The sequence below is a fragment of the Astatotilapia calliptera genome, chromosome 11, assembly GCF_900246225.1.
Source record: "Astatotilapia calliptera chromosome 11, fAstCal1.2, whole genome shotgun sequence".
Classification (NCBI taxonomy): Eukaryota; Metazoa; Chordata; class Actinopteri; order Cichliformes; family Cichlidae; genus Astatotilapia; species Astatotilapia calliptera.
Genome location: NC_039312.1, coordinates 5,139,287 through 5,164,441, shown reverse-complemented (window position 1 = coordinate 5,164,441; position 25,155 = coordinate 5,139,287). Strand labels below are relative to the sequence as shown.

The following is a 25,155-nucleotide window of genomic DNA, read 5'->3' as shown; positions in this document are numbered from 1 at the left end:
TCACTGCACATGCCCATATTAACCCCAATGTTTACATACCATATCTGCTTCTGCCGTGGCCTGGTGGACAAAAAATTGGTTAAGGGTTCCCCGAGCTTTCACGCCCCTCATGTTCTTCTTGTGCCCACCACTAGAAGCATGCCTATGGAAAAAGTGCGCCGGCACACAGTGCAGTGCGCTTTATAGGTGTTATCGTGCACTTTCCCAGCCAGGTGTTTTCCTTTTCCCAGTCCTCCCTGTACTTTTGCAGCCTTTTTTCTTTTCTTTCTCTGAGGGGAACAAACATTGCTGCTCTAACGCTGGGCTTACGCTGTGCGATTTTTGGCCCATTTTGAGCCGATTTTTGAGTCGTGCGACCGATTTGGTGATCGGCCCGATTTTGGCCTTCATCGTGCATCGTGTAGTATACGTGGGGTAACGAGAAGCGATTAACACCTCACGACCAGCTCCCGATCATCAATCGCTCGTGAGGGTGTCACCACAGCCGCTCACACTGCTCATGCGCAAACACGTAAACATCGGTGAAAAAGACGGCGCAGCACGGCTGTGCAGCGTGTGATCTGGACACAAGTGATGGAGGCACTTGTAGAACTTTGGAAAGCTCATCCAAGCCTTTTCGATGTGGCATCACAAAATTATCACGACCACAACAACCGTGAAAATAGTTGGATTTACACTGCTGCTCAATCACAGCTGCCTGATCATGTTTTTCATTAGCAATTTAGCAAAGTTGATGGTGGTGGTTTGTGTGTCTGTGTGAGTGAAAGACAGAGAGAGCGAGCGACAGATTTTCTGTTATAACCTTCATGTTATGTTGGCACAGTGTGAGCACTCAGGTCGCATCAGAGCATCGGGCCGTATAGTGTGAGACCTGCATCGTGACCTGCAAACTTCTAACCCCTGCGAGTCAATCGTGCAGTTTGAGCAAGAGCTGAATAACGTGACTGAAAAAAATCGCAGTGTCTGCCCAGCTTTAGGTGTACTGTCATCCGAGACGTGCACCGCAGTGTCGGCGTTTGTTTCCCTGTTGGCCATGCTTGTTGTTGTGGTCATCTGTTGTCTTCCGGTATTTTCTCCGCAAGCGACCTTTCCTCGACCAATGAGATAATCTGAATTGTCATACTCGAATTGTCATAAGTGTGCTGTCAGCTCATTGGTCGCAAAGCAGGAGAGGGGCTGGGAATTATGTTTTCAAACAAAGCGTTAATTCCATTAACATTTATAGACTACTTTTGATTCTCACTGTATTACGGGACAAAGTGCGTCCCTTATTAGCTCAATACGGGACGTGTACTTTTGTTTCTAAATACGGGACGATTCCGTTTTTTAAGGGACGGTTGGCAACCCTAGCTGTGTCGCTAGCGATCACATAGCACATCATTATAAACCAACTAGCCCAACTTCAGTAACTTTACAAATGTCAGTGCTGTTTAGTTTCCTGTCTTCATTTATGGTGGAAGTGATAGCAGAGCTGTACGTTTGAATTTTTTCAGAAATCTTTCAGTCAGAACAAGTGAAACTAGCGAGCTAACTTCCGCTAGCTTCCTGCTAACTTCTAACTCCATTAATTAAATGTAATAAATTCTGTTTTCATGGATGCCTGGATGTTAAACTTCATAGTTACACCTGGTAAAGCAGCAATGCTGATCGTTTTATTAAAGAGGAAAGAATTTAGACAGTTTTTAACTCTCAGTGACGCTGCGGTGTTCGTTTGACTTTGGGACCTAAACGATCTGACGGACAAACAACAAACCAGTTCCACATCACTGAAGTGGCACCATTTTTACAAACCTATTCTGGTTCATCCGCTTCACTCAACGATCCGCTTTCTCCATTCTCATTCTCCGTTGCCGCCATGCTTTTTCAGCCATGTGCGTATGAAAACAAAGGCACTGCGCATGTGCGTTTTACCCATATTCTATCGCGATATTTCATTTTCTTATCGTTGCCTAACTTTGTACCGGTATTACCGTGAACGGTATAATATGGCCCAGCCCTACTAATAGCAATATCGCTATTATTGTTTTTGTAACCTTTTACAGCTATGGTACTAATGTCCATCCAAGCGAGCCAGTGCGTTGGACTTTTGTGGGCTTTAGGATTTGTCTCAGCTTTTTGCAGATGATGTGGTTCTGTTGGCTAGCTATGCAGATGACACACAAATATATATCACAATGTCACCAGGAGACCGAGGCCCTGTACAGGCTCTTGGTAAATGCATTGAGGAAATTAATGACTGGTTGTGCCACAATTTTCTCCAACTAAACAAAAACAAAACTGAAGTAATAGTCTTTGGCGCCAAAGAAAAACGATTACAGGTCACCTGAGAACTTCAATCTATACATCTAAAAACCACAAACCAGGCGAGAAATTTGGGTGTAGTGATGGATGCAGACCTAAACTTAGAAAAACACATTAAGACAATAACAAAATCAGCTTGCTATCACCTCAAGAATATTTCAAGGATAAAAGATCTGATGTCTCAACAGGACCTGGAAAAACTAGTCCATGCATTCATTTTTAGTAGGCTTGATTACTGTAACAGCATCTTTACAGGTCTACCTAAAAAATCAGTCAGACAACTACAGCTCATTCAGAGCTCTGCTGCTCGAGTCCTCACTAAGACCAAAAAAGTGGACCACATCAGTCCAGCTCTGAGGTCCTTACACTGGCTGCCTGTCCGTCAGAGGATAGACTTTAAAGTTCTGATGCTGGCCTATAAAGCTCTGAATGGTTTAGGACCAAAATACATCAGTGACCTCCTGACCCAGTATGAACCTTCCAGATCCCTCAGGTCATCTGGATCCGGTCTTTTATCAGTTCCCAGAGTCAGAACCAGACACGGAGAAGCTGCATTCAGCTTTTATGCTCCTTATATCTGGAACAAACTCCCAGAAAGCCTCAGATCAGCTGAAACACTCAGTTTATTTAAATCCAGGTTGAAGACTCACCTATTCTCAGCTGCATTTGAATAAAGCACCAAATCCACACTTTTAAGCTTAAATTTCAAAACTTACACTAACTACTGATCTTATCTATTTCTGATTTTATCTGTTTTGATTTTATATACTGTTTTGTTTGTTTGTTAAGCTTAAATTTCAAAACTTACATTAACTACTGATTTTATCTACTGTTCTGATTTTATCTGTTTTGATTTTATATACTGTTTGTTTGTTGTTTGTTTGTTTGTTTGTTTGTTTGTTTGTTTGTTTGTTAAGTGGGTTTAGAGCTCTGGGTAGCTCCCCAACTGGGTCTAGACTGGGTCTAGAGAGTATTTTAAATTCAGGGAATTTAAAATAGAAAGTAGCTCGTCCACAGAAGGACTGGTAGCTCCCCTTACGATAAGGGTTCAGATCGCGCGAACAGGTGTGAAATGTGTGTGTTTAGTTAGTTTGTTTGTTTGCTTGTTTTAATCAATTTTAAATCATGCTTTTTTATTTGTTTTTGTTTCTAATGTCTCTGTAAAGCACTTTGAATCACCTTGTTGTTGAATTGTGCTATACAAATAAATTTGCCTTGCCTTGCCTTGCCTTGCCTTGCCTTGCCTTGCCTTGCCTTGCCTTGCCTTGCCTTGCCTTTATCAGGTGGTGACCTCAAACTTGCGCTGGAGCAGTTTATGGCTGAGTGTGAAGAGGCCAAAATGAAAACTTGGCACCTCCAAGTCCGAGACTGGAAAAGGGTGTAGTCCCCACACTGAGTCTAAAACAAATTACTGCCCTAAGTTTAGGAGTTTAAGTATCTTGGGGTCTTGTTCACAAGTGAGGGAAGAGCAGACGGTGAGATTAATTCAGTTCAGTTTTGTGTATATGGCGCCAAATCACAACAACGGTTGCCTCAAGGTGCTTTATATCCCAAGTTAAAGTCCCTACAATCATAGAAGCAGATTGGGGCAGAATCTATATTCATCCTTTGTGGTGAAGAGTGAAGCTGTCCATTTATCGGTCATTCTACCTTCCTACCCTCACCTATGTAGAGAGAGTTCAGTCAACCAAGAGAGGATCAAAAAGACGATCCACAGTGAAAGGAGCCAGCTGACGTGGTTCGGGCATCTTACATCCCTTTCGGGCATCTTGCATCCCTCATGAAGACTTCTTAGGCAAGATGTTTCAGGTATTTTCTACCAAGAAGAAGCCTCCAGGACTCACTGAAGGTGTTTATCTCAGCTGGCTTAGGAATGACTCAGTGTCCCACCAGATTAGCTGAGGGAATTGTAGGTTTCTCTGCTTAGACAGCTGCCCCCATGACCCTCACTTAGTGACTTTGGCTACGTTCACACTGCAGGCGAAAGCGCATCAATCCGATTTTTTTGACCCTATGCGACCCATATCCGATCATGGTATGACAGTGTGAACGGCACAAATCTGATATTTTCAAATCCAATCTGGGTCACCTTCGTATGTGGTACTGAATCCGATACATATCTGATGTTTTAGAAAGCGACTGCTGTTTGAACGGTCATGTCGCATTAAATCCGTCTTTTACGTCACTGACACAAGACAGATGCCAATTATCAGCGCCGGAGAAGCGCCCGATAAGACATCGCAAACGCTTCCTGGCCATCCAGTGTAGATGTCAGTGAAACTGTTGGGAAGACAACGTTGGAGAAACGTGAACATTTTATTTGTACTGTATAATCTGCAGATTCTGACAGAAATCTGCAACTATCCTTTGAAGCAAACACAGCGAGTTGTGTGTGACGTCTTCTTTTGCGCATGCGGGCCGCTTTGAGGGTTCACAAAGGAGCGCGTTTGCTGTCACATTTTATTTGTAGTGTGAACAAGCAGACAAAAAAATCGGATTTGATCAAAAAATCGGAATCGAGCATTAAGACCTGCAGTGTGAACATAGCATTTGTTCCCTGGTAATCCTGTAACGCCCTGTCATGATGACTCTGTTACTCTTTGATTATTCTCCAGATGCGGACAGAACTATTAGCCTCCCTAATGCTAATGTGTCCTTTTTGCTGTTTAACAACCGGAAGTCGTTTGTGGTAGTTTTTAACAAGATTTTCAGTTGGATTTAAATCAGGGCTTTGTCCCCTGTCTTCCTGTGCAAGCTGGAAGATCCTGTTGTGTTGATCCTGATAATTTTTTGTTATTTATGAAATAATTCAGTTATTGTGTGCAAATAGAAATAATGTATTCTTTCTAAAGAAAACTAGTATGTTTAGAAATGCTATTGTAAAAATCCCTTGCTTTGTAAATTTTGACAAAAACTTTAAATTTCATAGAGGGCTAATAATTCTGTCCTGATATGTGTGTATATCAGTGTTAAATCTTATACCAGTGTATCCCAACATTTGTCAAGCCAGCAAGTCTAGACTGTAGGTGTGGGCTGAGTGATAGTCCCTCTTTGAGCTCCTTTGAAACCTTTAGGATCACGTTTAATTGACTCCAGGCCGATGTGACATGATAAAAGACACAGAACGAGTCCTGGCGAGAGTGGGGTAATGTAAAAATGTTCTTGTTCCACTTCCACTGAAATATCATTTTACCGTACCGACATTAATGTCAGCACTTCATTGGAATGATAAAATGGCTCTATATAATCAGTTTTCCCCACATAGAAAATCAATAATGGGAGACTTGCAGCCAGTCTGGGGAGATGGTGAAAGACTTGAGCATTAAAAGTGGAGAACATTGAAGGGCCCATGCTTCCTTTAATGGCCCCGCTTACTGCCTTCATACAATCTGTACTGCATTAGTGTAACACAGCGTTTCAGTCTATAAACATGTTTTTTAATGCTTTACAATGTTGCTGATCTGAGTGAAGCGACTGTGGGTACAGCAGCCCACTGACTGTAGTTTACTGCGACACGTAGCAACACGCGCATCCAAACAGACGCCCATGGACACTATAGTCACGCGTAGAAATGCAAAGAGACACACTGACACTGCTAAAAACGGATATCCGGCCCCCAGTCTGTCACCTGCAAGCAGCGACTACAACGCTTTGTTATATCACAGGCACAGACACACACACACACACGCAGACACACTCGTCAAAGTGCAATTCACAGCACACATTTTCAGTCAGAGTCTGCATGAGCAGTTTTCTTCCCCACTGCGGGATTTGGTTTCTGCTTGTTAGAGAACAGTGCGGGAGTTGAAAGTTACAGGAAATAGTCTGACACAAAACAGAAAAGAAAGCTTCTTGCTCTCAGCCATAATTTCTTCCAACAGAAAGATTCCCTTTCAGACCTTTCGATGGGAAACGTTAAAGTTGCGCGGAGACTCAACCAGCTGGAAGTCAATATCACACATCCTGTAATACTCTGCTGGTGTCATAATAGAGAGGTCGGATTAGTTTGCCATTTGTTGTATTTTTACTCTTCCTCTCATACCACCTGATAATCCTCCTCTTCCTCTTCCTACCTTTCCATCTCCTACTCCTGATGATGCCATTATTATCACCTTCCTCCTCGAGGCTCTCATTGCCCACAATCTTTTCATCATCTTCACCATCCTCCTTTGTATCTTCGTCCTCATCCTCGCTACGCTACTTCCCTTTTTTTCCCCCTTCTTGTGTATCGTTGCTCTTACCATCTGTCCTGTTTTCTTACTTTGGCCTCACTCACTTCCTCCTCTTCGTCACTACGGAAAAAGACCGTTTTCATGTTTGCCCTCTGTCGAGACAGACAGGCAGACAGATCAGCGGACCGACGGACATCACAGGAGTTGATGAACGTTGTGCCTGTACTTCACCGACACAGGTGTTCTCTGTCATCAAGCCTTCCTTATTTAAAGAAAAAAAAAGATTGTTGCTGTAATAGTGTAACGTGCTTATTCTTTTCAACAAAGAGCAGAGGGACATGCATTCACTCCAACCATGAATCTGGTTCAGCCTCAGTAGCGTGTAATATCACAAGCTTCTCTCTCCCTGACATTCCCTTGTTCACCTAATGATTAAGAAGAAAAACGGCTCCATATATTTATTTAATATTTGAGTTGCAAGAGAGACAATGAAATAATTAAATCAGTTATAAAAAAAGTAACAAAGGATTTGTACAGTCGTGAAAAAGAAAGTTTTCACAGAGCTGCCTGTGAAAGTACACCCTTCCATAGAGATAACAAGGGTAACTAGCAGCCAGGTGCTGTTAATCAGATACACTTAATAATTGATCATCAGCAACTGTGTGTTTGCTGCTTTGGAGCTTTCAGGTGTGTGTTAACACAGTGCCTGTGAACGATGTCCTGTGGACAGAGAAGACCAAAGTTGAGGTGTTTAGCTATGATGTACAGCACCATATTTGGCTATAACTAAACAGCATATCAGCACGAAAACCTCATATCAACTGTCAAGCACGGTGGAGGAAGTGTGATGATTTGGGCTTGTTTTGCAGTATAAGGACTAGGGATGGGTATCGTTTAGGTTTTATCCGATATCAGTACCAAACCGGTACTTTTGAAAAGGTGCCGGTGCTTAAAGAATCAAGAACACAAACTTTGTCCAAAAACCTCTCATGTTTAGCTGTTTTTTGTAAAAAGATAACAATGTTAGCCTTTTCTGCAGCTATTGGGGATATATGGTATCACTCTTGGTTGGAAGCAGTGCTTAATCAATGGGGAAAAAACACCAACTTTATCCAAAAACCTCTCATGTTTAGCTATTTCCCACTTTTTCTTTGGTCATTTTAGCCTTTTTGGCCAGGGTGAAGGGAGTATCTGCCATCAAACAAGAAGACAGCTGCATGTAACTACGACGGTGTTTGCTAGTTCACCTTACATGCATTAATTTAATAACGTGGTTAGCCTACTCAACGTAAATTACACATGGACAACATTAAGCTACTCACGCAGAGAAGAACGGCTGCTGCTGCTACACTGGCAGGGCTAGGGGCCAGGACTCTCCTCTTCGGGTTCATGTTGCTAACTCCGGGTCGATAACAGGCACCACACCCGCAGTAGATGTGCTCGGCGTGAGGTCCTGCAGCAAGCAAATACGGTGCGTTTCTCGGCTTTTAAAAAAACGCTATGCATCGACGCATAGCGTTTTTTTTTAAAAGCCGAGGTGATCACCAGCTGTTTCATCAGATTCGAGGTGTTACCTCCTTTACACAGTATCACAGTATCAGCATAATAGCATAATAGCACTTGTTGCAGGCTGCTGAGTTTGCATCTTTTGCTGTGAAGTACAGCCAAACTTTTGACCGTTTCGTCTTGAGCATTTTTAATCTGTAGCTCTGCTCTAAAAGAACGTACGTACCTGGGCCCGCCTACTACGCTTGCAAAGGTAAAATGATTGGCTAGAATCCAAAGCGTATGACATCTCAGTAAAAAAAAAAAAAAAGCACCGAAATGTGCGCTGCTTTTCGGTCTGGTTACTACCGTTTATGTCAGAACCGGATACCGGTACACATCCCTAATAAGGACCAGAGCACCTGTTAACCAACGTATTCTAGAGGTAAATCTGAGGCTATTTGTCCAACAGTGAAGTCTTGGCTGAAAGTGTGTCTTATCACAGGACAATGATCCAAAAGAACCATGAAGAAAAGAATCGTGCTGATGCAATAGTCCAGACCTCAATCTAACTGAAATCCTATGGAGCTGTACATAAACAAATGCCCACAAACATCGATGAAATGAAGCAACGCTTTAAGGTAGTCCTGTGAAAGCTTCCTTTTTTGCATGACTGTACATTTGACAGCTTATGATTTGCAACAGTGATTTGCTACAGCTCAGAAAGCAAAGCTTCGCTGCTGTCCCGTCTGCTGCGGCAGACGGTGGAGAGTGGGTGTGGACCCCAATGCAGACTGCGAAGACTGAACAGAACTTTGATTAAAGAGATTGAACTCAATACCCAGCCCTACGACTAAATACACAAAGGATAACGAGGGAAACAGGAGGGAAATACAGCTGGAACTAATCTAACACACGAAAATGGGGAAGAAGCAAAACTGAACACTTAACACCGGACAAGGGACTATCAAAATAAAACAGGAAACATGAGACACACGCTATGACGCAGGGACCGGGGAAGAAACCAACATGGGAACATAACTGACTGGGGAGAGAGAAGGGAAACACAGAAAACAGACACAGGAGATAAACGAACATGAAGACAAGGGAGACGTGGAATACAGGGGAGGCCCAGCACCAAAACCTAAAGACTAGAAACTACAAAATATAACAAGAGAATTACTGAAGAAATTAGAAACATAAATGACTACACCATGAGAAACACATAAACACTGGGTCCTCAAGCCATAGTCATTGTCAGGTAAACAGTAAAAATAAAACATTAATATAAATCTAGGAGGTTGGGTAATGCTCCAATGTGTTGTAGCACGAGGTGAGTCAGGTTTCAGCTCCTTTACCACATGAAGCTGAGTTGGTTTGCCTCGTATACTTTGCACAAACATGCTGACCCCATTCAAAGCAGGTGCATGTCTGTCTGTCCGACCCTGAACTTTGCTCTCGTTTCGCAGCTCCTCAAATCAAATCAAATCAAAATCAAATCAAATCACTTTTATTGTCACATCACATGTGCAGGCACACTGGCACAGCACATGCGAGTGAAATTCTTGTGTGCGAGCCCCACAAGCAACAGAGATGTGCAAACACAACAACACAAACAAGCAAAATACAAGAATGGCCAACCTGAAACTAATAAATATATGTACAATATATAATAGTGTATGCATTTCTGGATGTGTATACTAAATATTTTCCTACGTGTGTGTGTGTGTGTGTGTGTGTGTGTGTGTGTGTGTGTGTGTGTGTGAGATCCCCAATTTCAGATACTTACAAGTAATAATAAAAAAAAACAAACATGTATGGGGATCGTTTTTAAAACTAGAATAAAAATATCGTGGAGTTGGTGACTGCCTGAAGTCTAGAACCCATGGGCATCGCCGCATGCTGTGCTTCCTCCCTTTACTGCAGCTACCTCCAGTTGCTCCTTTTTGCACTTCTAGGCTGAGATCAGCTGGACTGACTTGGCCACTAAAGAATATCACATTTCTTGCCTTGAGGAGTGAGATTCAGATTGATTTATTTTATTGCTTTCCTTTATTTCTGGACTAATCTCAGTGCTGAAGTGTCGAGAAAATTGTAGCTTTCTGTGAGCGAAGCAAGCCCTACAGACAGTGACCAAATAATAGAATTTTAAAATCTATCTTAAATGCATGATCGAAACCTATATTCTCATTGCCGTTTGTTAGTTTTTATTTTAAAATTTCAGTGTCTTTATGATTGCATTATCTGTTTTCCAACAGATGACTAAAGTTACTAGCTGATTAATTTTCACTATTTATGAACAGAATATTTGATTTGTTTTTATAATTCCTCTGTTTACTTAATGGAGAGGAAATGATAAGCTGTTCATTATCAATGAATGAGATGATTTATGGTTAATACACCTGAATATTGCACTCTGAGTACAGCTTTGAACTGTGAACTGAGCCACATAGAGCTGAAGCACTGAACACAGCAGTCTTGACAGTGCTAACCTCTGAGAGAACAGAGAGCCACGCGGCCAAGAACAAAGGATGCTTTCATGTTAACTGTGTGACATCCAGGCTTGCCAACTTTCAACACCCAGCTGAAGTGAGATTCTGATCTTTTTTCTTCTATTATTTGTAGACTCATTTCAGTGCCGAAAAGTGGAGAAAATTGTAGTGTTCTGTGAGCGGGGAAGGGCTATGACCTTTACTGTATTTTTCCATCGAGGACTGGTATCTTCTTATTTGTCAACCCTCGATGTAGGCCAGCTGAGATTTTTAATAATTGCTGGAACCACAGAAACACCTGCAATGAAAGTGGCATTACAGGTCATCCTCCTTTTTAGCCTGTTTGTTTATTGTGGGTGAACTATTAGCACTAGTAAGCTAACATTTGCTTTTTACCTCTAATCATCCATGTCATTACAGTTCCTCAAGGGGTAACTTGAATGCATATAATTCCTGGAGAATCTACTTCATAGCATAGAATTAATAATCTCCTGTTAAAAGGGAGTTTTTCCTTCCCACTGTCGCCAAAGTGCTTGCTCATGATTTTGGGGTTTTTCTCTGTATGCATTATTCTAGGGTCTACCTTAAAATATAAACCACCTTGAGGCGACCGTTGTTGTGATTTGGCGCTGTTTAAATAAAATTTTATTTAATTGAATAAAGCAACCTCGAGGAGAGAACAGTCCATTTCATTTTTCAGGGCTGCCAAATCAAATTCAAGACCTCCTGAAAGTGATTTTTAAAAGATACTGACCCAGCATTGACATCCAACGATATGAACTTTATTGTATTTGCTCTAAGAATTGTCACTGAAAACTAAAACGTAACTTTACTTTGTCTGATTTGGATCAACTTTAGACCGAGGTTTAGGTCTGTTTTGGAACACATAGCCCTATTACAGCCATGAAAATAGCGTTACAACCCATCCAAAGAAACTCTTTGAAAAGACTTTGAAAATGCAACTTTTAGCAGCATTGAGATTTGGGTGAAAAGTGAAAGGTAAAAATTTGCCGTTCCTTGACATCAAAAGTCATCTAGAGAAAGATGTCTTTTATGTCTGAGAACGGTGAGAAGTTACCTTTTCAGATTGTTGAAAAGGTGACTTTAAAAAGATGTTCCCTTCCCTGCTCAAAGCGCTTTGAGTGGACAGTAATACTAAGAAGGGGCTGTTTGAATGCGACTCCTTTACATTTGAATTTGGTTGACAAATGAAATGTGAATAAATGGGGTTTTTTTGTATTATGAAAAGAACTTGAATTCAGCCAAATTTCTGATTACTTACTGAGCAGTTTTTCGTTAATGTGACGTGTGGAAGACACAATGGTGCTTAATTGGTACATAACCATCGAGGCAGCAAAGCTTTAAATTTTGGAGGTGTCTAGGTCAAACCTAGCTTTTTCCCCCGATTTACTCATAAGAAGAAGGTGCAGAGTTGCTCTTGGCTTCTTCCCACAGTCTCTATGTCTTTAAATTATCTATAGTTGGAGTGTGAATGTTTGCGTTGCCCCTGTGATAGACTGGTACTGTAGTACCAGTTAGTGCTCACTAACCCTAGCACAATGACAGCTGGAGTAGATTCCAGACCTTGGGTTATTAAAAGGAGACATTTTTACTCTTTTTAGTTGTGAAGTTTGTTTGTAATGTAGCTGATTTAGCAAATTTTCAAGATGGCGCCGGTGTGTGTGGCTGCTCATCTGTCACTCCCAACTTTGTGTGTGTTTATATTATTTCTGACCCATGTCGTTCACAAAACAAGGCTGAGGTGTCCAGACACTACTGGACCTCCAACCTCTGGTACAAAATATTGTGTCATTTGGCGCTGATAGGCAGCAACCCTTGCTCCCAGTTCTACTGGAAATCCTGGGTTACCTGTTCCCACGCTGCCTTCCAGGTGAAAGCATCATTGTCGCCGGGGCAAACAAAGCGGTCGGCTGGTGAAGCTGAAGGTTTCCCTGAGGAATCTACTGTTTTCCGACCAGCGCATGGGTTGTTCCCAAGATTGTTGGGGAAGCCAAGATGAGCAATACCAGGACACGAAACTGAGGCTCTCTAGGTACTCTACAACCACCAGATGCTTTTATAAATGGAAATATAGAGAGTTTACAACAAGGAGCAAACCACTGGTTTGAACAAGATTAAACAGAAAACATTTAAAAGAACTGCACAGGTTTGAAAAACCACGATTAAATTATACCAGAATAATGAGAAAAGTAAAATATGGGAGAGAAAGAAACGTTTCAGTACCTGAAGCATACCACATCATCTGTCAAACATAGTTGAGGCAGTTCTATGACATGGACATGTTTGGCTGCCAGTGGAATGAGGCCACTGGTGTTTATTGATGACATGACTGCGGATAGTCAGGATCATTTGTAAAGTGTGCAAAGCTGTGGTCTCTGCTCAGAGTCAGGAAAACACTGCAAAACTAATCACACAGTTCTTCACAGTGCAAATGGATAATGACCCAAAGATAATGGTAAAAGCAACAAAGAGCTCCTCAAGGCAAGAAATGTGATATTCTTTAGTGGCCAAGTCAGTCCAGCTGATCTCAGCCTAGAAGTGCAAAAAGGAGCAACTGGAGGTAGCTGCAGTAAAGGGAGGAAGCACAGCATGCGGCGATGCCCATGGGTTCTAGACTTCAGGCAGTCACCAACTCCACGATATTTTTATTCTAGTTTTAAAAACGATCCCCATACATGTTCGTTTTTTTTATTATTACTTGTAAGTATCTGAAATTGGGGACTGTGTATAAAAAAGCCTAACCAGTTACTGCAAAACTTCAGTCAACTGGGGGTCTATGCATAAAAGGGGTCTTAATGTGCTCTTAAACAGTTTCTGAACCATGCAGACTTTTTATAAAACTCCATGACTTAAAGCTGAAATTCTGCACTTTAATCACGTATTATTTAGGGCTGAACGATATATCGCATTTGCGATAATATCGCGACATGATCAAGTGCAATTTTCTAACCGCAAAGGCTGCGATTATACTCTGGACATGTCCAAATTCATGGGCTGCATCCTCCTGAGGCCGCATTTGTAGACCGATTACGTCACAGCGACGCGCCGAAGGCTGTCCAAATTACTACCATATCCCAGAATTCATAGTGCGGCCCAGCCAAACTCCAGTTTCCAGCAATGGCGGCCGCTACTAAGTTTTAAAATTACTCATACTAATCTTTCTGGGTCACAAAATAAACTTTTAACATATTTTCAGGCGAGAAAGTAGTTGTGTAAACATCAAATATCTGCTCGGTTTATCAAGATATCCCATATTTGTAAAAGTGCTTCGACGTTTTCAGAGGCGTCTGCTACCCACCAGCTCGACAGCTAGCCGGGAGCTCGAGGGTTACTGATGCGGCCGAGAACGGCACAACTCCCGGCACATCATTTTCAGATCACCGCGGAGTTTCGCTGCTCGGGTTAAACGTAATATATAAGTCACTTAGACAACCTAAAAATGTTATTGTTGGGCTTTTTTCAGTGTTTTGTTTGTTCGTGAGTAAATCGGTTTGGCTGAGATTAAAGTTATTAGATTAGATAAAATAAAACTTTATTAATCCCCCGGGTGGGTTCCTCCTTGGTTTTCACACAGCTGACTAAACGTCAAACAGAAAACTTATTAAACAGAAGTATGAGACAGTCGAGAATTTACACCAGTGTCTGGTTATATTTTAGATAGCAAGAAGCAGACGGCCGAGTTTATTAAACTCCACCGAGACAGCGGTGACGCTAATCAGAACTAGACCGTCCAATTTCACGCCTTTAAACTTTAAAGGCGTGTTTGTGTGTGTGTTTATACAATTGCTATTATGTTTGCACTTTATGTGTAATGTTACTGACTGCAGAGATCAGTAAGATGTGTGTATTTTTTATTTATTAGTTTTATTTATTTAATATTATTTTTTAATTGAATGACTGTCTAGTAGTTCACAGATGTCGAAAAACTGAGTGTGGTAAAGCCACAGATTTGTTTTATGTATATTTCTGCAATCTGCACATTGTACTGACTTTCATTTTAATGTTTACACCAGGGTTCCTTGTCAGCACTTTATGCTCAGATGTTTGTAAGCTAAAAATAAACTATTGTGTATGTTCAAATATACTGTTGTGATTGAAGAAGTTAAATAAAAATGTCAGTCATCAATTCATGCATCACCTCATGTCATCATAACAGAGGTCTGTCTTCCAGGAAAGAACAGTTTAAAATTAATGTAATATAGTATTGGCCATACTATATGATGTATTGCTTGTCTTTGTTTAATAATACAGAAGACAAAGACCTTAAAAAATAATCGCATATCGCATCGCAATCGCAATATTGGGGCAAAAAATCGCAATTAGATTATTTTCCATAATCGTTCAGCCCTAGTATTATTGTCTAATCTAATCTACTGAGGTGATGTACAGAGGCAAAAAAACCCATAAAAATTGAGTCTTCATCCAACACATTACGGACCTGACTGTATTTGCTATTTTTGGAAGTGTTTTCTTGTTTGAACAAAGTCTGGCTGCGTAGCACAGAGGTTTAAGATTATAATGGGGTTCAAGAGGTTAAACAATAGTTTGTCGTAGCAGCAGGTGGCTGTGTGTTCTCATTTCACTTTAAATTCCCTTGACATTTAGCTGAAAACACAGACCGTTAGAGCTGAAGAAAGCACAGGCAGACGACGGTAAGTTAATGAAGTGAACACTGAAAGCATCTTTTTGCTGCACTGTTTTATTACAGAGTTTACAAAATTCACTGTTTTTATTGCTCAAAAGAGTATTTTTTGTAATAAAGTACACCTTTGCTTCTGCTTGTTGTGCAGCCTTTTGATCTGTATCGCTGTCTAAAAAGCGCTCTAAAGATGCACAAGTGCTCTTTGAGAGTTATTATGCCAAATATAATGAGCAAAATAAAAAAGCTTAAACAGAAAAGATGCGTTTCAAAAGATTTCCAGAATTGCCTGCGCAGTTTCGAAATTGTCAAGGTTTTATATTGTCATGAAGAAATAGCATCACCGGTAATGTAAGCGTGTTTTTCGAACAAACAGCGCTCCTCTCGACCGTGACCTCTCGTATACTTTCACTTACACTATCATATAGTAGACGGTCTTCTTGTTTAACCGAGCCCTCGCGAGTGCTTTTGTTTGCCTCCTGCTCATTTTTTTCCCTTTATTCTTCAGGTAAACGCATATGCTGATCAGATCTTGACAGAACTTGAACCTCTGTGTCGAACATATTCATATCACGCTAATTAACTTGTGTGTGTGTGTCTGGGGAGGGGTTAATTGTTGTCTCACTTCAGTATTTCAGTAAAGCCTTTTCTTCAAATTCACGTGACACTTTTGAGTGTTGCTTGAGAGCAAGAAAGAGAAGAGCAGTGGAGGAGAAAGATGCTGGCTGGTAGATGGGAGAAGTAAAAGCAAAACCACAAAGTGAGAAGATGGACAAAGTGAGGAAGGAAGACAAGATGAGAGAGTAATAGAGAGTAATAGAGCTGGAGAGCCGAGGATAGACGGAAGAGGAGACGAGACTGAAAAAGAGTGGGGCTAGACGGACGATCAGGGTAATAGTTGAGACAAAATGAAAGACAGAGCGAGGAGAGGAGAGGCTGGGCAAGTCACCGAGGCTTCACTAATTGCCACTCAGAAGGAGGGGACAGGGCTCTTTCCAAAGAACGGTCATGCTGGTCTGTTCTTTGAATCGGATCTGTGTTCCTGCCCCTCCTCCCTCTGCCAGCGTCTAGACAAGAGAAGAACAAGCTGTTCTTGTTATGGGAGGAAGAGGATAAAATGTGTAGTGTCATTAGGTCGCTCACTGCCAGCCGGGCAAATCGGAAGAACTCGCACCAGAAGCGGGCCTGCAAGGTGTTTGCTCGGAACCGTTCTGTACGTGCACGTACAAGCCTGGGCGCCTGCGTTCGCGTGTGTTGATTAACCGCAGCAAAACACAGCAGCTCCCCACCTCCCCAACCACTGTAATGAATTTGATTAAAATGCTTCCTTCTACTTTTCCTCTGAAGGTTTTCTCTTTTTTTTTTCCAACCTTCCATCTTCCATTTATTACCACACCAAGGACAAATAGTCTCACAGAAAAAAGGAAGAATCCAAACCAGAAGTGTGGAGAATCTGGCTGAGACTTGATTAGAGCCGTCGATTAGACCTGCGTAATCGCATTAAGTAATGAGTTTGGCACGCAGGAGTCAAAGCTGATTTGTTACTATGGCGAAGGCATCATTTAGCTGAACATTTCAGCAGGAGTCGTGTAAATAAGTCCAATTTTATCCGCCTCACGTACCGTCCACAAATCAAGCAGGACCATTTGCGAGACTGAACATGTGCAACTTTTCTGTTCTTGTTTCCATTTGTGTTTTCAAAGTAAAACGCAGAACTAAGCATGTTGATTCTGATTACCTTAATTAACGTGTTAAGGGAGTCACACAGATGGATCATAACTGTCTCGTTTCTTGTTCAGTCTGGTTCTGATGGGTCCCTGTGACATCTGTGCTATTACTGTGTTGGACACAGTTTTTATGTTTTTATAACAGGACCTGGGGTTTGGCTATGTGCAAATAAGTCATTATCTTCAGTTCATATCAGTTTATGCTCACATGATCACATGCATATGACATGTTGGAGTGTCCTAGCAGTGCATCAAGTAAGACAGGACAACTGAGGAAAACTGTAACTGAGCAAAAACACTGAGAGACAATGCTCCAACCCAACTATCCACACTTGGAGTCATGAACACAAGTGCACATTCACACTCCTTCACGACCAACAACTTATTATTATTCACGTCCAGACTTTACAAAATTACAGCAGGACACCCACACACACACTTATCACACGATACAAGGGTTAGTTTTAGTTAATGACAGACAAAAATATAGTGTTTCTTTCTTGAAGACAGGAATCACCAAAAATTAACCATTATTTCAGGCAGACTAAGGTCCCATCCGCCAGCAACCACTCACCAGCTGGTTAGGCATTTCCCCCTAACAACCAGAGGTCACTGACTGGTCTGTAAGCGTGTAAGATTAAGGCCTAATAAGTCAAACTCACTTGTCCTGCTGATATATCCGCTGATCTCTGTGACAACTTATATCAGCTGAAACCCTTCTTCATATCCAATTAGATGTCCAGTATAGGGCCATAGTTGTTACATTTGCAACCCACCTCAGCGCCCCGTTTTCATAGTATGTCTGACCTAATCAGTGTCATATCTGTATATGAAGATATTTGATAGTTCAAGGTAAAAAGACTGCATGAGAGGGGAAGAGTGAGGAATGATGCACAATAAAGGATAATCATTGTTTGGAAGATACATGAGCTTCATAACATGTATGTGTGAGTTATGAGAGGTCCTTCTTAATCTGGTTTGACTCTGGCCATCATGTCCTGTGTTTAAACGCTACAATATTGGCATAAAAGTAGGCTGACCCATCGGGACAGAAGACAGCCATTTAACCGATGATTGACCCGACACCATATAAACAGACTAACACGACTTGTTCAGCTTTCTTTCCCGTTATGTTACTTTTTCTATAACATGCACATGACACTGACCAGTGGCAGCTTAAGATGTTCTTGTGCGTAGAATATAAAAGTACTATATTGACTACTTTGACCCAAAATCTTTCGAAGGTGTTTGCTTGGGTTGAGATATAGTGACTCCGAATAACCCCTTTGAACAGCCTTTGGATGAATGGTTTCATTGAAAGGCTGTCCAGTTAGACTCCACTTCAATACAGATAGAAAATGTTTCATCATAGAATAAATATGACAACTGCAAACCCCGTTTTTTAATCGTTTGCGATGGGCCTTGAATCTAACCGAACAAACAAATTAAAACCATGTCAGCTAAATGTCCCCCGATATAACAGAGCCACCAGATCCTGTCACTGTAAGGGTCAAGGGTTAAGGTTTGTCTTTTCATTCGTCACAAGTCTGCATCTGTGAACGCTACGTTAACAGTAGGGGTTAAATTCTTCAAGAATTCAGCTAGTTTCATAAGATGGCAGTTCATTCAATACATTAAGATCACGAGAATACCCACAATCCTTTTGGGCAACACCAGGCTGAATGTAAAATTGTGTTTCTTTGTTTTAAAAAAACAAAACAAAAACTCCATCAAGCACCTTTGATTTGGGAATATACAGAATATAAGCACGAAATGTTGCCTTCAGTTATTTAATTTAGTCTCCTACGAGTCCTCCAACATGGAAGTGTAATTATTCCTGTCAGCTGATTGCGCGCTTTAGTGGAGAGTATTCCCAGGCAAAGTTTTAATGAAATAAAAGCAAACCAAACCACTCTAGACCTGCTCACTTTGCCCAGCTCTGTCTGTGGTTCACATTACATGTTAGTGTTCACTAACATGTTCACAGTACGTGTCACAGGTTTTGTGTTTCATAAGTGATGTTTGTTGCAAGCAGGAACATTTTTTGAAATTTCTCTCTAAATTATCCATCTGAGGAAAAACAACTTTTGTCTGTCTGAGTTCAAAAACATATCCATGGAGATGACATGCAGGTGAACACGCCTCCACATCTCAATTACTATTTGCTAAAGTTTGTGTGAGTTTTAATTACAGTAATAATGATGTTGGCTGTGGTGAACCAGAGACCATTTTTACCAGTGAAACTGTGCATCTTTACTTCAAAATGAGCTGTGTTTGTTCACTCGATATTCAGGAGCCCCGGTGAATGATCAAGTATTAGAGTAAATACACGGTACAGCTAATGGGTTGCTGTTCAGGCTACAGTATAATTGGTAATTCAGGCACAGTTCACACACTTAATTATTAAACGGTGCTCAGTCTGACTAGTGTGCACTTGCTCTGTCTAATGTAGAAAAATGAAATGTGAAAAATTCACATAGTGTCTCTCCCTGAAATGATGATGCAGTTACTTTGAATAATCCACAAACTGGGTTCTGGTCTTTATACAGAAGAGGAAACAGTGTCAATTGTTGACTTTCTGGATGATGTTGAATAAGAAAAGGGATAAAAACACTTACAAGTGTTTTTCTGCAGAAAACTAAAAGAAGAATTTCAATAACTTCCAAACGTCTCTGTAGAAGATATTTCAGAATTTCTGCTAGCAGCCTGGTCTTTACTCTTACGTAGGTATTTACTTGTTGCAACTATATCCATCACGGACCATGGACCATGACGGTGATAAGACTGATTGCATGGCTCTATTCTAGGAGCTCTTGGCACTCCCATGTGCATGAAAATCCCAAGGCAGACAAGGCTCAAACGGCATAAAGCAGAACAGGCATCAACAACAATTTAACACTGATTCCAGCTTGAAAGTAACAGCTGGGTTGGAGGTGTGTTGTAAAGCAGCTTGTATATTTACAGCGACTGTAGACAAGTTAAAGCAACTTAGGCCTTAGTTACACAGGCCTAAAGACCAGCCAGCACCCTGCCCCCGGCAATCTACATTCGCTAGGGAAACATTTGTATTCTTCAACCTGTTGGTAAGTGCAGGCTGGCTGTCACTGGGTAAAACCAGTTTCAAAGACTGTACTGGCCCCATTTTGTCGCTATCAGATTGTCACAGTTGCATGTAGTTTGTGTGGAAGATGCTCTCTTGTCTGCAAATTTTAATTAGCCATTGAAAAAAGTTGATGTAACTAGATGCAAACTAGAAATAGAGAAAGTTACCTTTCAAAGTAAAACTTCTTTATTACTGCTGAAATGAACCCATTTCAAAAGGTGCAGCTTTTATTTTGAATGTTCAGAGTTTATGGCTTGCGTTGCACTCTTCAGTTTTACTACCGTAAAGTGATTAATTGTTCAGTATCTACAATTAAGTCTGTGAAGGACATCAGCTGTGCCCTGCTGAGCTTATCCTTGAGTTTCATTTTATAGTTAGCCACATGGCAAGTGATTGACTTGAGTAGTTATGGTTTTATTGTGGTACCTTTTCTTGAAAACGCTTAAAAGAAACTAAATTTTGCCCTTGGTTTTACCTTTTGGGGTGAACTGGTCATCATCATTCAATTTTAGTTTTGTTTTTATCATTAATGTTTTTTTGTGGGGAAAACAAAAAAGAAGAATCTGCTTTTGTAGTTGACCTTGTGAAAAGATGCAAGAATTAAAAAATCTGTATCATTTGTAAAAGCACAAGATATTGCCCAAAGCATTTTGCATATCTCTCTTTGTAGTTCAGAGATGTTACATTTTTTAATCCAAAAACTGTTCCAATTTGTCAGAAGCCTAGTGCCTACTAGCACTTGCAATGTAACTTGACCGGTGACACAAAGATTCTGGTGTTTTATTAGTATCAAGTAGAGAGGGGTTTCTTTTATTTAACTTCACACTGCCAGTAGCATACCTTAAGGACATTTATTAGACTTCAAACAGCCAACCTGTACTGGAAACAAATGCCTTCTTTCCTTTATAAGGTACAGTTCCCAAAAGGAGGTCGTGTCTTGAAGAACAAGGCGAGCTCCACAAATTTTACACCACCAAAGTCTGCTTACCAGTACTGGGGAATACAACTGCATATGTGATTTAAGTTTTATGCAGCCTTTGATGCCTGTAGTGTGAAGTCTGATAAATGTGATGCCACTTGAATAAAAAACAGGTGGGTCAGAGAAAATAAAATCTTGAGGTGTGGAGACAGAGAAAGTGATCTCTGCAGCCCCTCGTCTTTGCTGCAGGCTAGCAGCTCCAGGCTGTATCAGCTAATAACAGCATAACCAAGAGGACTTGATAGAGCACTTAGAGAATTGCTTGCCTAGTGCATAAGCCAAAAAAGTTTTCTACTTTCTAACTTTGCTTTCTTGATGATCAGAACAGGTGCTAATTAGTAAGTAAGTAAAACTTTATATATGTGTTATATATGTCACACCACGGAAAAAAGTGCCCAGAGAATCCCGCGTGACCAAAATTATAACAACTTACTGATGAGTCTTTTGAAGTGGTTGCTTGGACAAGGCCCTCAAACATTTGGTAGCCTATTCCACTCTTCAAAGTGACTTTGGCGCATCAGAACAATGATAAATCTGCAATAAGATGAGTCAGTCTGCCCCTGGTCTGCTATCAGTTTGTGAGTGAATGGGGTTGATTTGGTGATCACATCCAATCTGTTTGTGATAATAAAAATAAATATTTACTGTGATAAACTGACAAAAATCACAAGTCTGTAGTCTGGTGCAAATCTACTGCTTACATTCAGAGTCCAGCCTGAACCTCAAAGATGTGAAACAGAAATTCCTCAACAAATAGTTACGCAGTAATTAATTACTTTAACCGCATTACATTTTTCTGTCATGCAGTAACTTAAGTAAGTTAATACATAACAGCTGCAATTATGTTGTTATTTGTGTTACAAACACCAGATTTCAGTAAGTGTGCCTGGATGAAGGAAATGGTGGAGCATTCTACAGCGTTTGAGGAGTGAGAGTATGGACATGTGTGTGAGGGCAAAGTGCAAGCTGGGTTTAAGACAGAAACAACTGTATTATATTGATGGTGCACCTTGTGCTGTCGGCAAGCATCTGCACAGATGGCATGTTAACACAAAGCTAGCCAAGAACCCAGCGTAATGCTAAAGCTGAGTGTATGCAGACCCCAGTTCAGCTGCCAGAGCCTGAACTTCAGCAGTTAACAAAAGCAGTGATAAGCAGTCAAGCTTGTAGCCTCTGTTTCTACCTGTTTGTGTTTCTACGGTTGACTCATTATGGCGATTTCAAGTCTCTTTTGGCTAGTTTTCAGGTGTTGTGTTGTCAGTTTTGTGTTCATACATTAAAACTAAAAGAAATATTGTGTGTGTGTGTGTGTGTGTGTGTGTGTGTGTGTGTGTGTGTGTGTGTGTGTGTGTGTGTGTGTGTGTGTGTGTGTGTGTGTGTGTGTTGTCATTACGATAGGGATTCTTCATTGTTGTTGGTTAGGCATTTGTAACCTGAGGTTAGCCTGATAGTTATGTGACAAGCTATTTCAGATCATTTTACGGATTGAAGCACATTAACATGTAACTGCATGTAACAAGTAGTGTTAAGTAATGAACTGCATTACTTTTAGGAGAAGAAACGAGTAATCTGTAACACATGACTTTTTTTGTTACCATCCCAAAAACTGGGATCTTCTATTTAAAGCATCACTTTTACAGGTGGTGGTCATGATGGATTGTGGGTAGTCTACGCACCAGATGTTGATAACCCATAGTGCAAGGAACTAAAAAGAAAAGACTGCATCTACACTAAGAGCTGTTGTCACAGTGCTGGCATAGAGTGCATAGAGTTTTTTCTTCCTTAGAGTAAAAACTAGCGACAATTTAAGGAAATTTTTACTATATTTTTTTTCTTGATTTTTTAAAATACTCGTTTCCATTCAGCATAAATGCATTTTTCCTCCACGTATAATCGAAAAACATATCAATCATAATGTGTCACAGGAAAAACCATCACAGTCTGTACGAGTGCACATCAACACTGTCATTCATGTCTCGCTGTTCTTGCAGTCGGTGAAGTTCTGGCGAACTCGGTGTGAGTGCAGCTCTCACGTATCGGCTTCACTAAAAACACACAAATAACACTCTGAGCCACACTAACATGGCCTTGCTTTGTGGTGCATCAAACACTTTGTTGTTATTATTCTTATTTGTTACGATTAAAGCTCTACATGATTACACACACACACACACACACACACACATATATATACTTTCCCATTTACAGTTTGGAGGGTTTTTATGTTTTTTTCAAACCAGATAGCGCTAATCAGGCGTATTAATATTTAGAGGGAGAGAAGCATTTTGGTAATAGCCGTGACGGGACCACATTACGGTTCAGGGCTGCGGCACATCAAAGGGCCGTTTGAAAGAGCTGTTTATTTATTTGTTGTTTTGAACGGGAGACCACTTTTTTGTCTGACCTTGTTTCTGTGTGAACTCAGCACATTAACTCTGCTTTGTATTTGAGCTTACAGGTAAAAAAAAAAAACCTCATTCCACGCGACCTTGCACATTCTGAAGCGTAGATAACGGGGAGGATTTCACATAACAGTCCAGCATTTGAACATTTTGTTGTCTGTGCGGTTTATCAATGCTTTTACACATTTTAGAGCTCGCCTGAATGCACTACTACTGCAGTGACACTGGTGTATGTGTGTGGGCGGACTTTTTTTTTTTCAACTTGTGTTTTTCTCTCTCTTTCCCTCTTTTGTAACATGTATTTTTACCAAAAGGCATTTTTATATATATATTTTAATTTTCCACTATGGTTTGATTGTGATTGTTTCTAAATGTTTTTTTTTTTTAATTATAGATCTTTCCAGAGCAGAGAAGAAGCAGACTAATTCTTTAAAAGATGATTATGACTCTGGGATCTTGAATGAATAGAACATTTTGTTCTGATAGGAAACAAAATGTGGTATTAACATCAGGCTTTGCCTCATTTCAATGTACAGCTTCAGACAACTAAATGTTTGTTATTCTTGCTAAGAAATGTAACATGTCTTTTATTCCCTCACCGTACAGAGTGCAAATTCCACTGCACCAATGGGAATTGCTTGCGTCTGGGCTCGCTGATCTGCAACCAGCTGAATAACTGTGGGGACAACAGCGATGAGGAGAACTGCCCTGTGGTCACCCAACACCCTCCGCCGGGCATCTTCAACTGTGAGTGTTGCAGGATGCTGTTACACATCTGTGTCTCTATCTGTCTACCTCAAACCATCAAACCACACCAACGCATCCTCTCTCTGCTTTGCCTCACTTCTGATTTTGCCCCACCGGGGACAAGGGTTTGGGGTTTTGAGCTTTTCTCATGGGTGTTGCAAACTTTCTGACTTCTGCCCCCGGCACTTCACATTCAAAGTTTTTAAATGGTGCAATAGTTAACTTCACACTTACTTTTATCATTCATCAAAGTACTTTTGGCATGTTGTTGTTTTACATTGATCCATCACTTCAGTGTAATCCTAATGAAGCCGTATAACCTGAAAACCCATGTTTCCTTTGCTACATATCTGGAGCGGTATATTAGTTTCTTCTGTGGACTAAACTACCTGTCCGGTGCAATAGCATGTGTTCGGTCAATAGCAAACCGAGATGGGTTAAGACTCTGTGACAAATGACGAAATGACCCCTGAGCTCTATGTGTGCAATGCCCAAGCTGACACAAACTGACCTGAGACCTGCTTCCTAGTATACTTAGTCTAATTTCAGAGAAACGTGAGTTTACTCAAATGCAAAACTAATCATCTGGAAATTGTGTTGAGGGCTGAAAGCACATGAAATTAATGGCAGGGTAACTGTCACTGCTTGAGAACTTGATTTCAGTTGCATGTTGTATTGTTTTGTGACGTCATCCTTGCTTATCAGTATAAGGGAACAAAGTGTACAGGCATTATACCAAATCTATATACCGCACCCTCTCATCCCTACCGCCAGCACCAGCCACCTGCTTCTAGCTCCTGCTGAGCACCACTGTCCAGGGAACAAGATGAGAGTGTTCCCTTGACTCGTCACAATCAATGAAAACACAGAAGGGGAGTGAGAGAGAGAGAGATGTTGAGAGGGGGAGATGGAAAGAGAGGTGCAGAGAGAGGGAGAGAGAGACAGACAGAGAGAGAGAGAGAGGGTGAAGGACACCACTGGGCTTCAATGGCTGTCTGCCAGGCCACTTTGATGTGCTGCGGCGTTCTCTTTCAACAACTTTTAGGAGGAGAGGGAAAACTTTTTACAGCAGCACTTTCATCCTTGG

The 25,155-nt window shown here is 41.0% G+C and overlaps 1 protein-coding gene across 1 annotated transcript in view; it reads left to right on the top strand.

Moving 5' to 3' along the window:
- The window catches only part of ldlrad4b (low density lipoprotein receptor class A domain containing 4b), a 258,527-nt gene that overhangs the window by 113,428 nt on the left and 119,944 nt on the right, over positions 1-25,155 (top strand). The window contains exon 3 of the mRNA XM_026185856.1: positions 23,928-24,068. Within this exon, the coding sequence (XP_026041641.1) occupies positions 23,928-24,068 (141 nt within the window). The remainder of the gene's footprint in view (positions 1-23,927; positions 24,069-25,155) is intronic.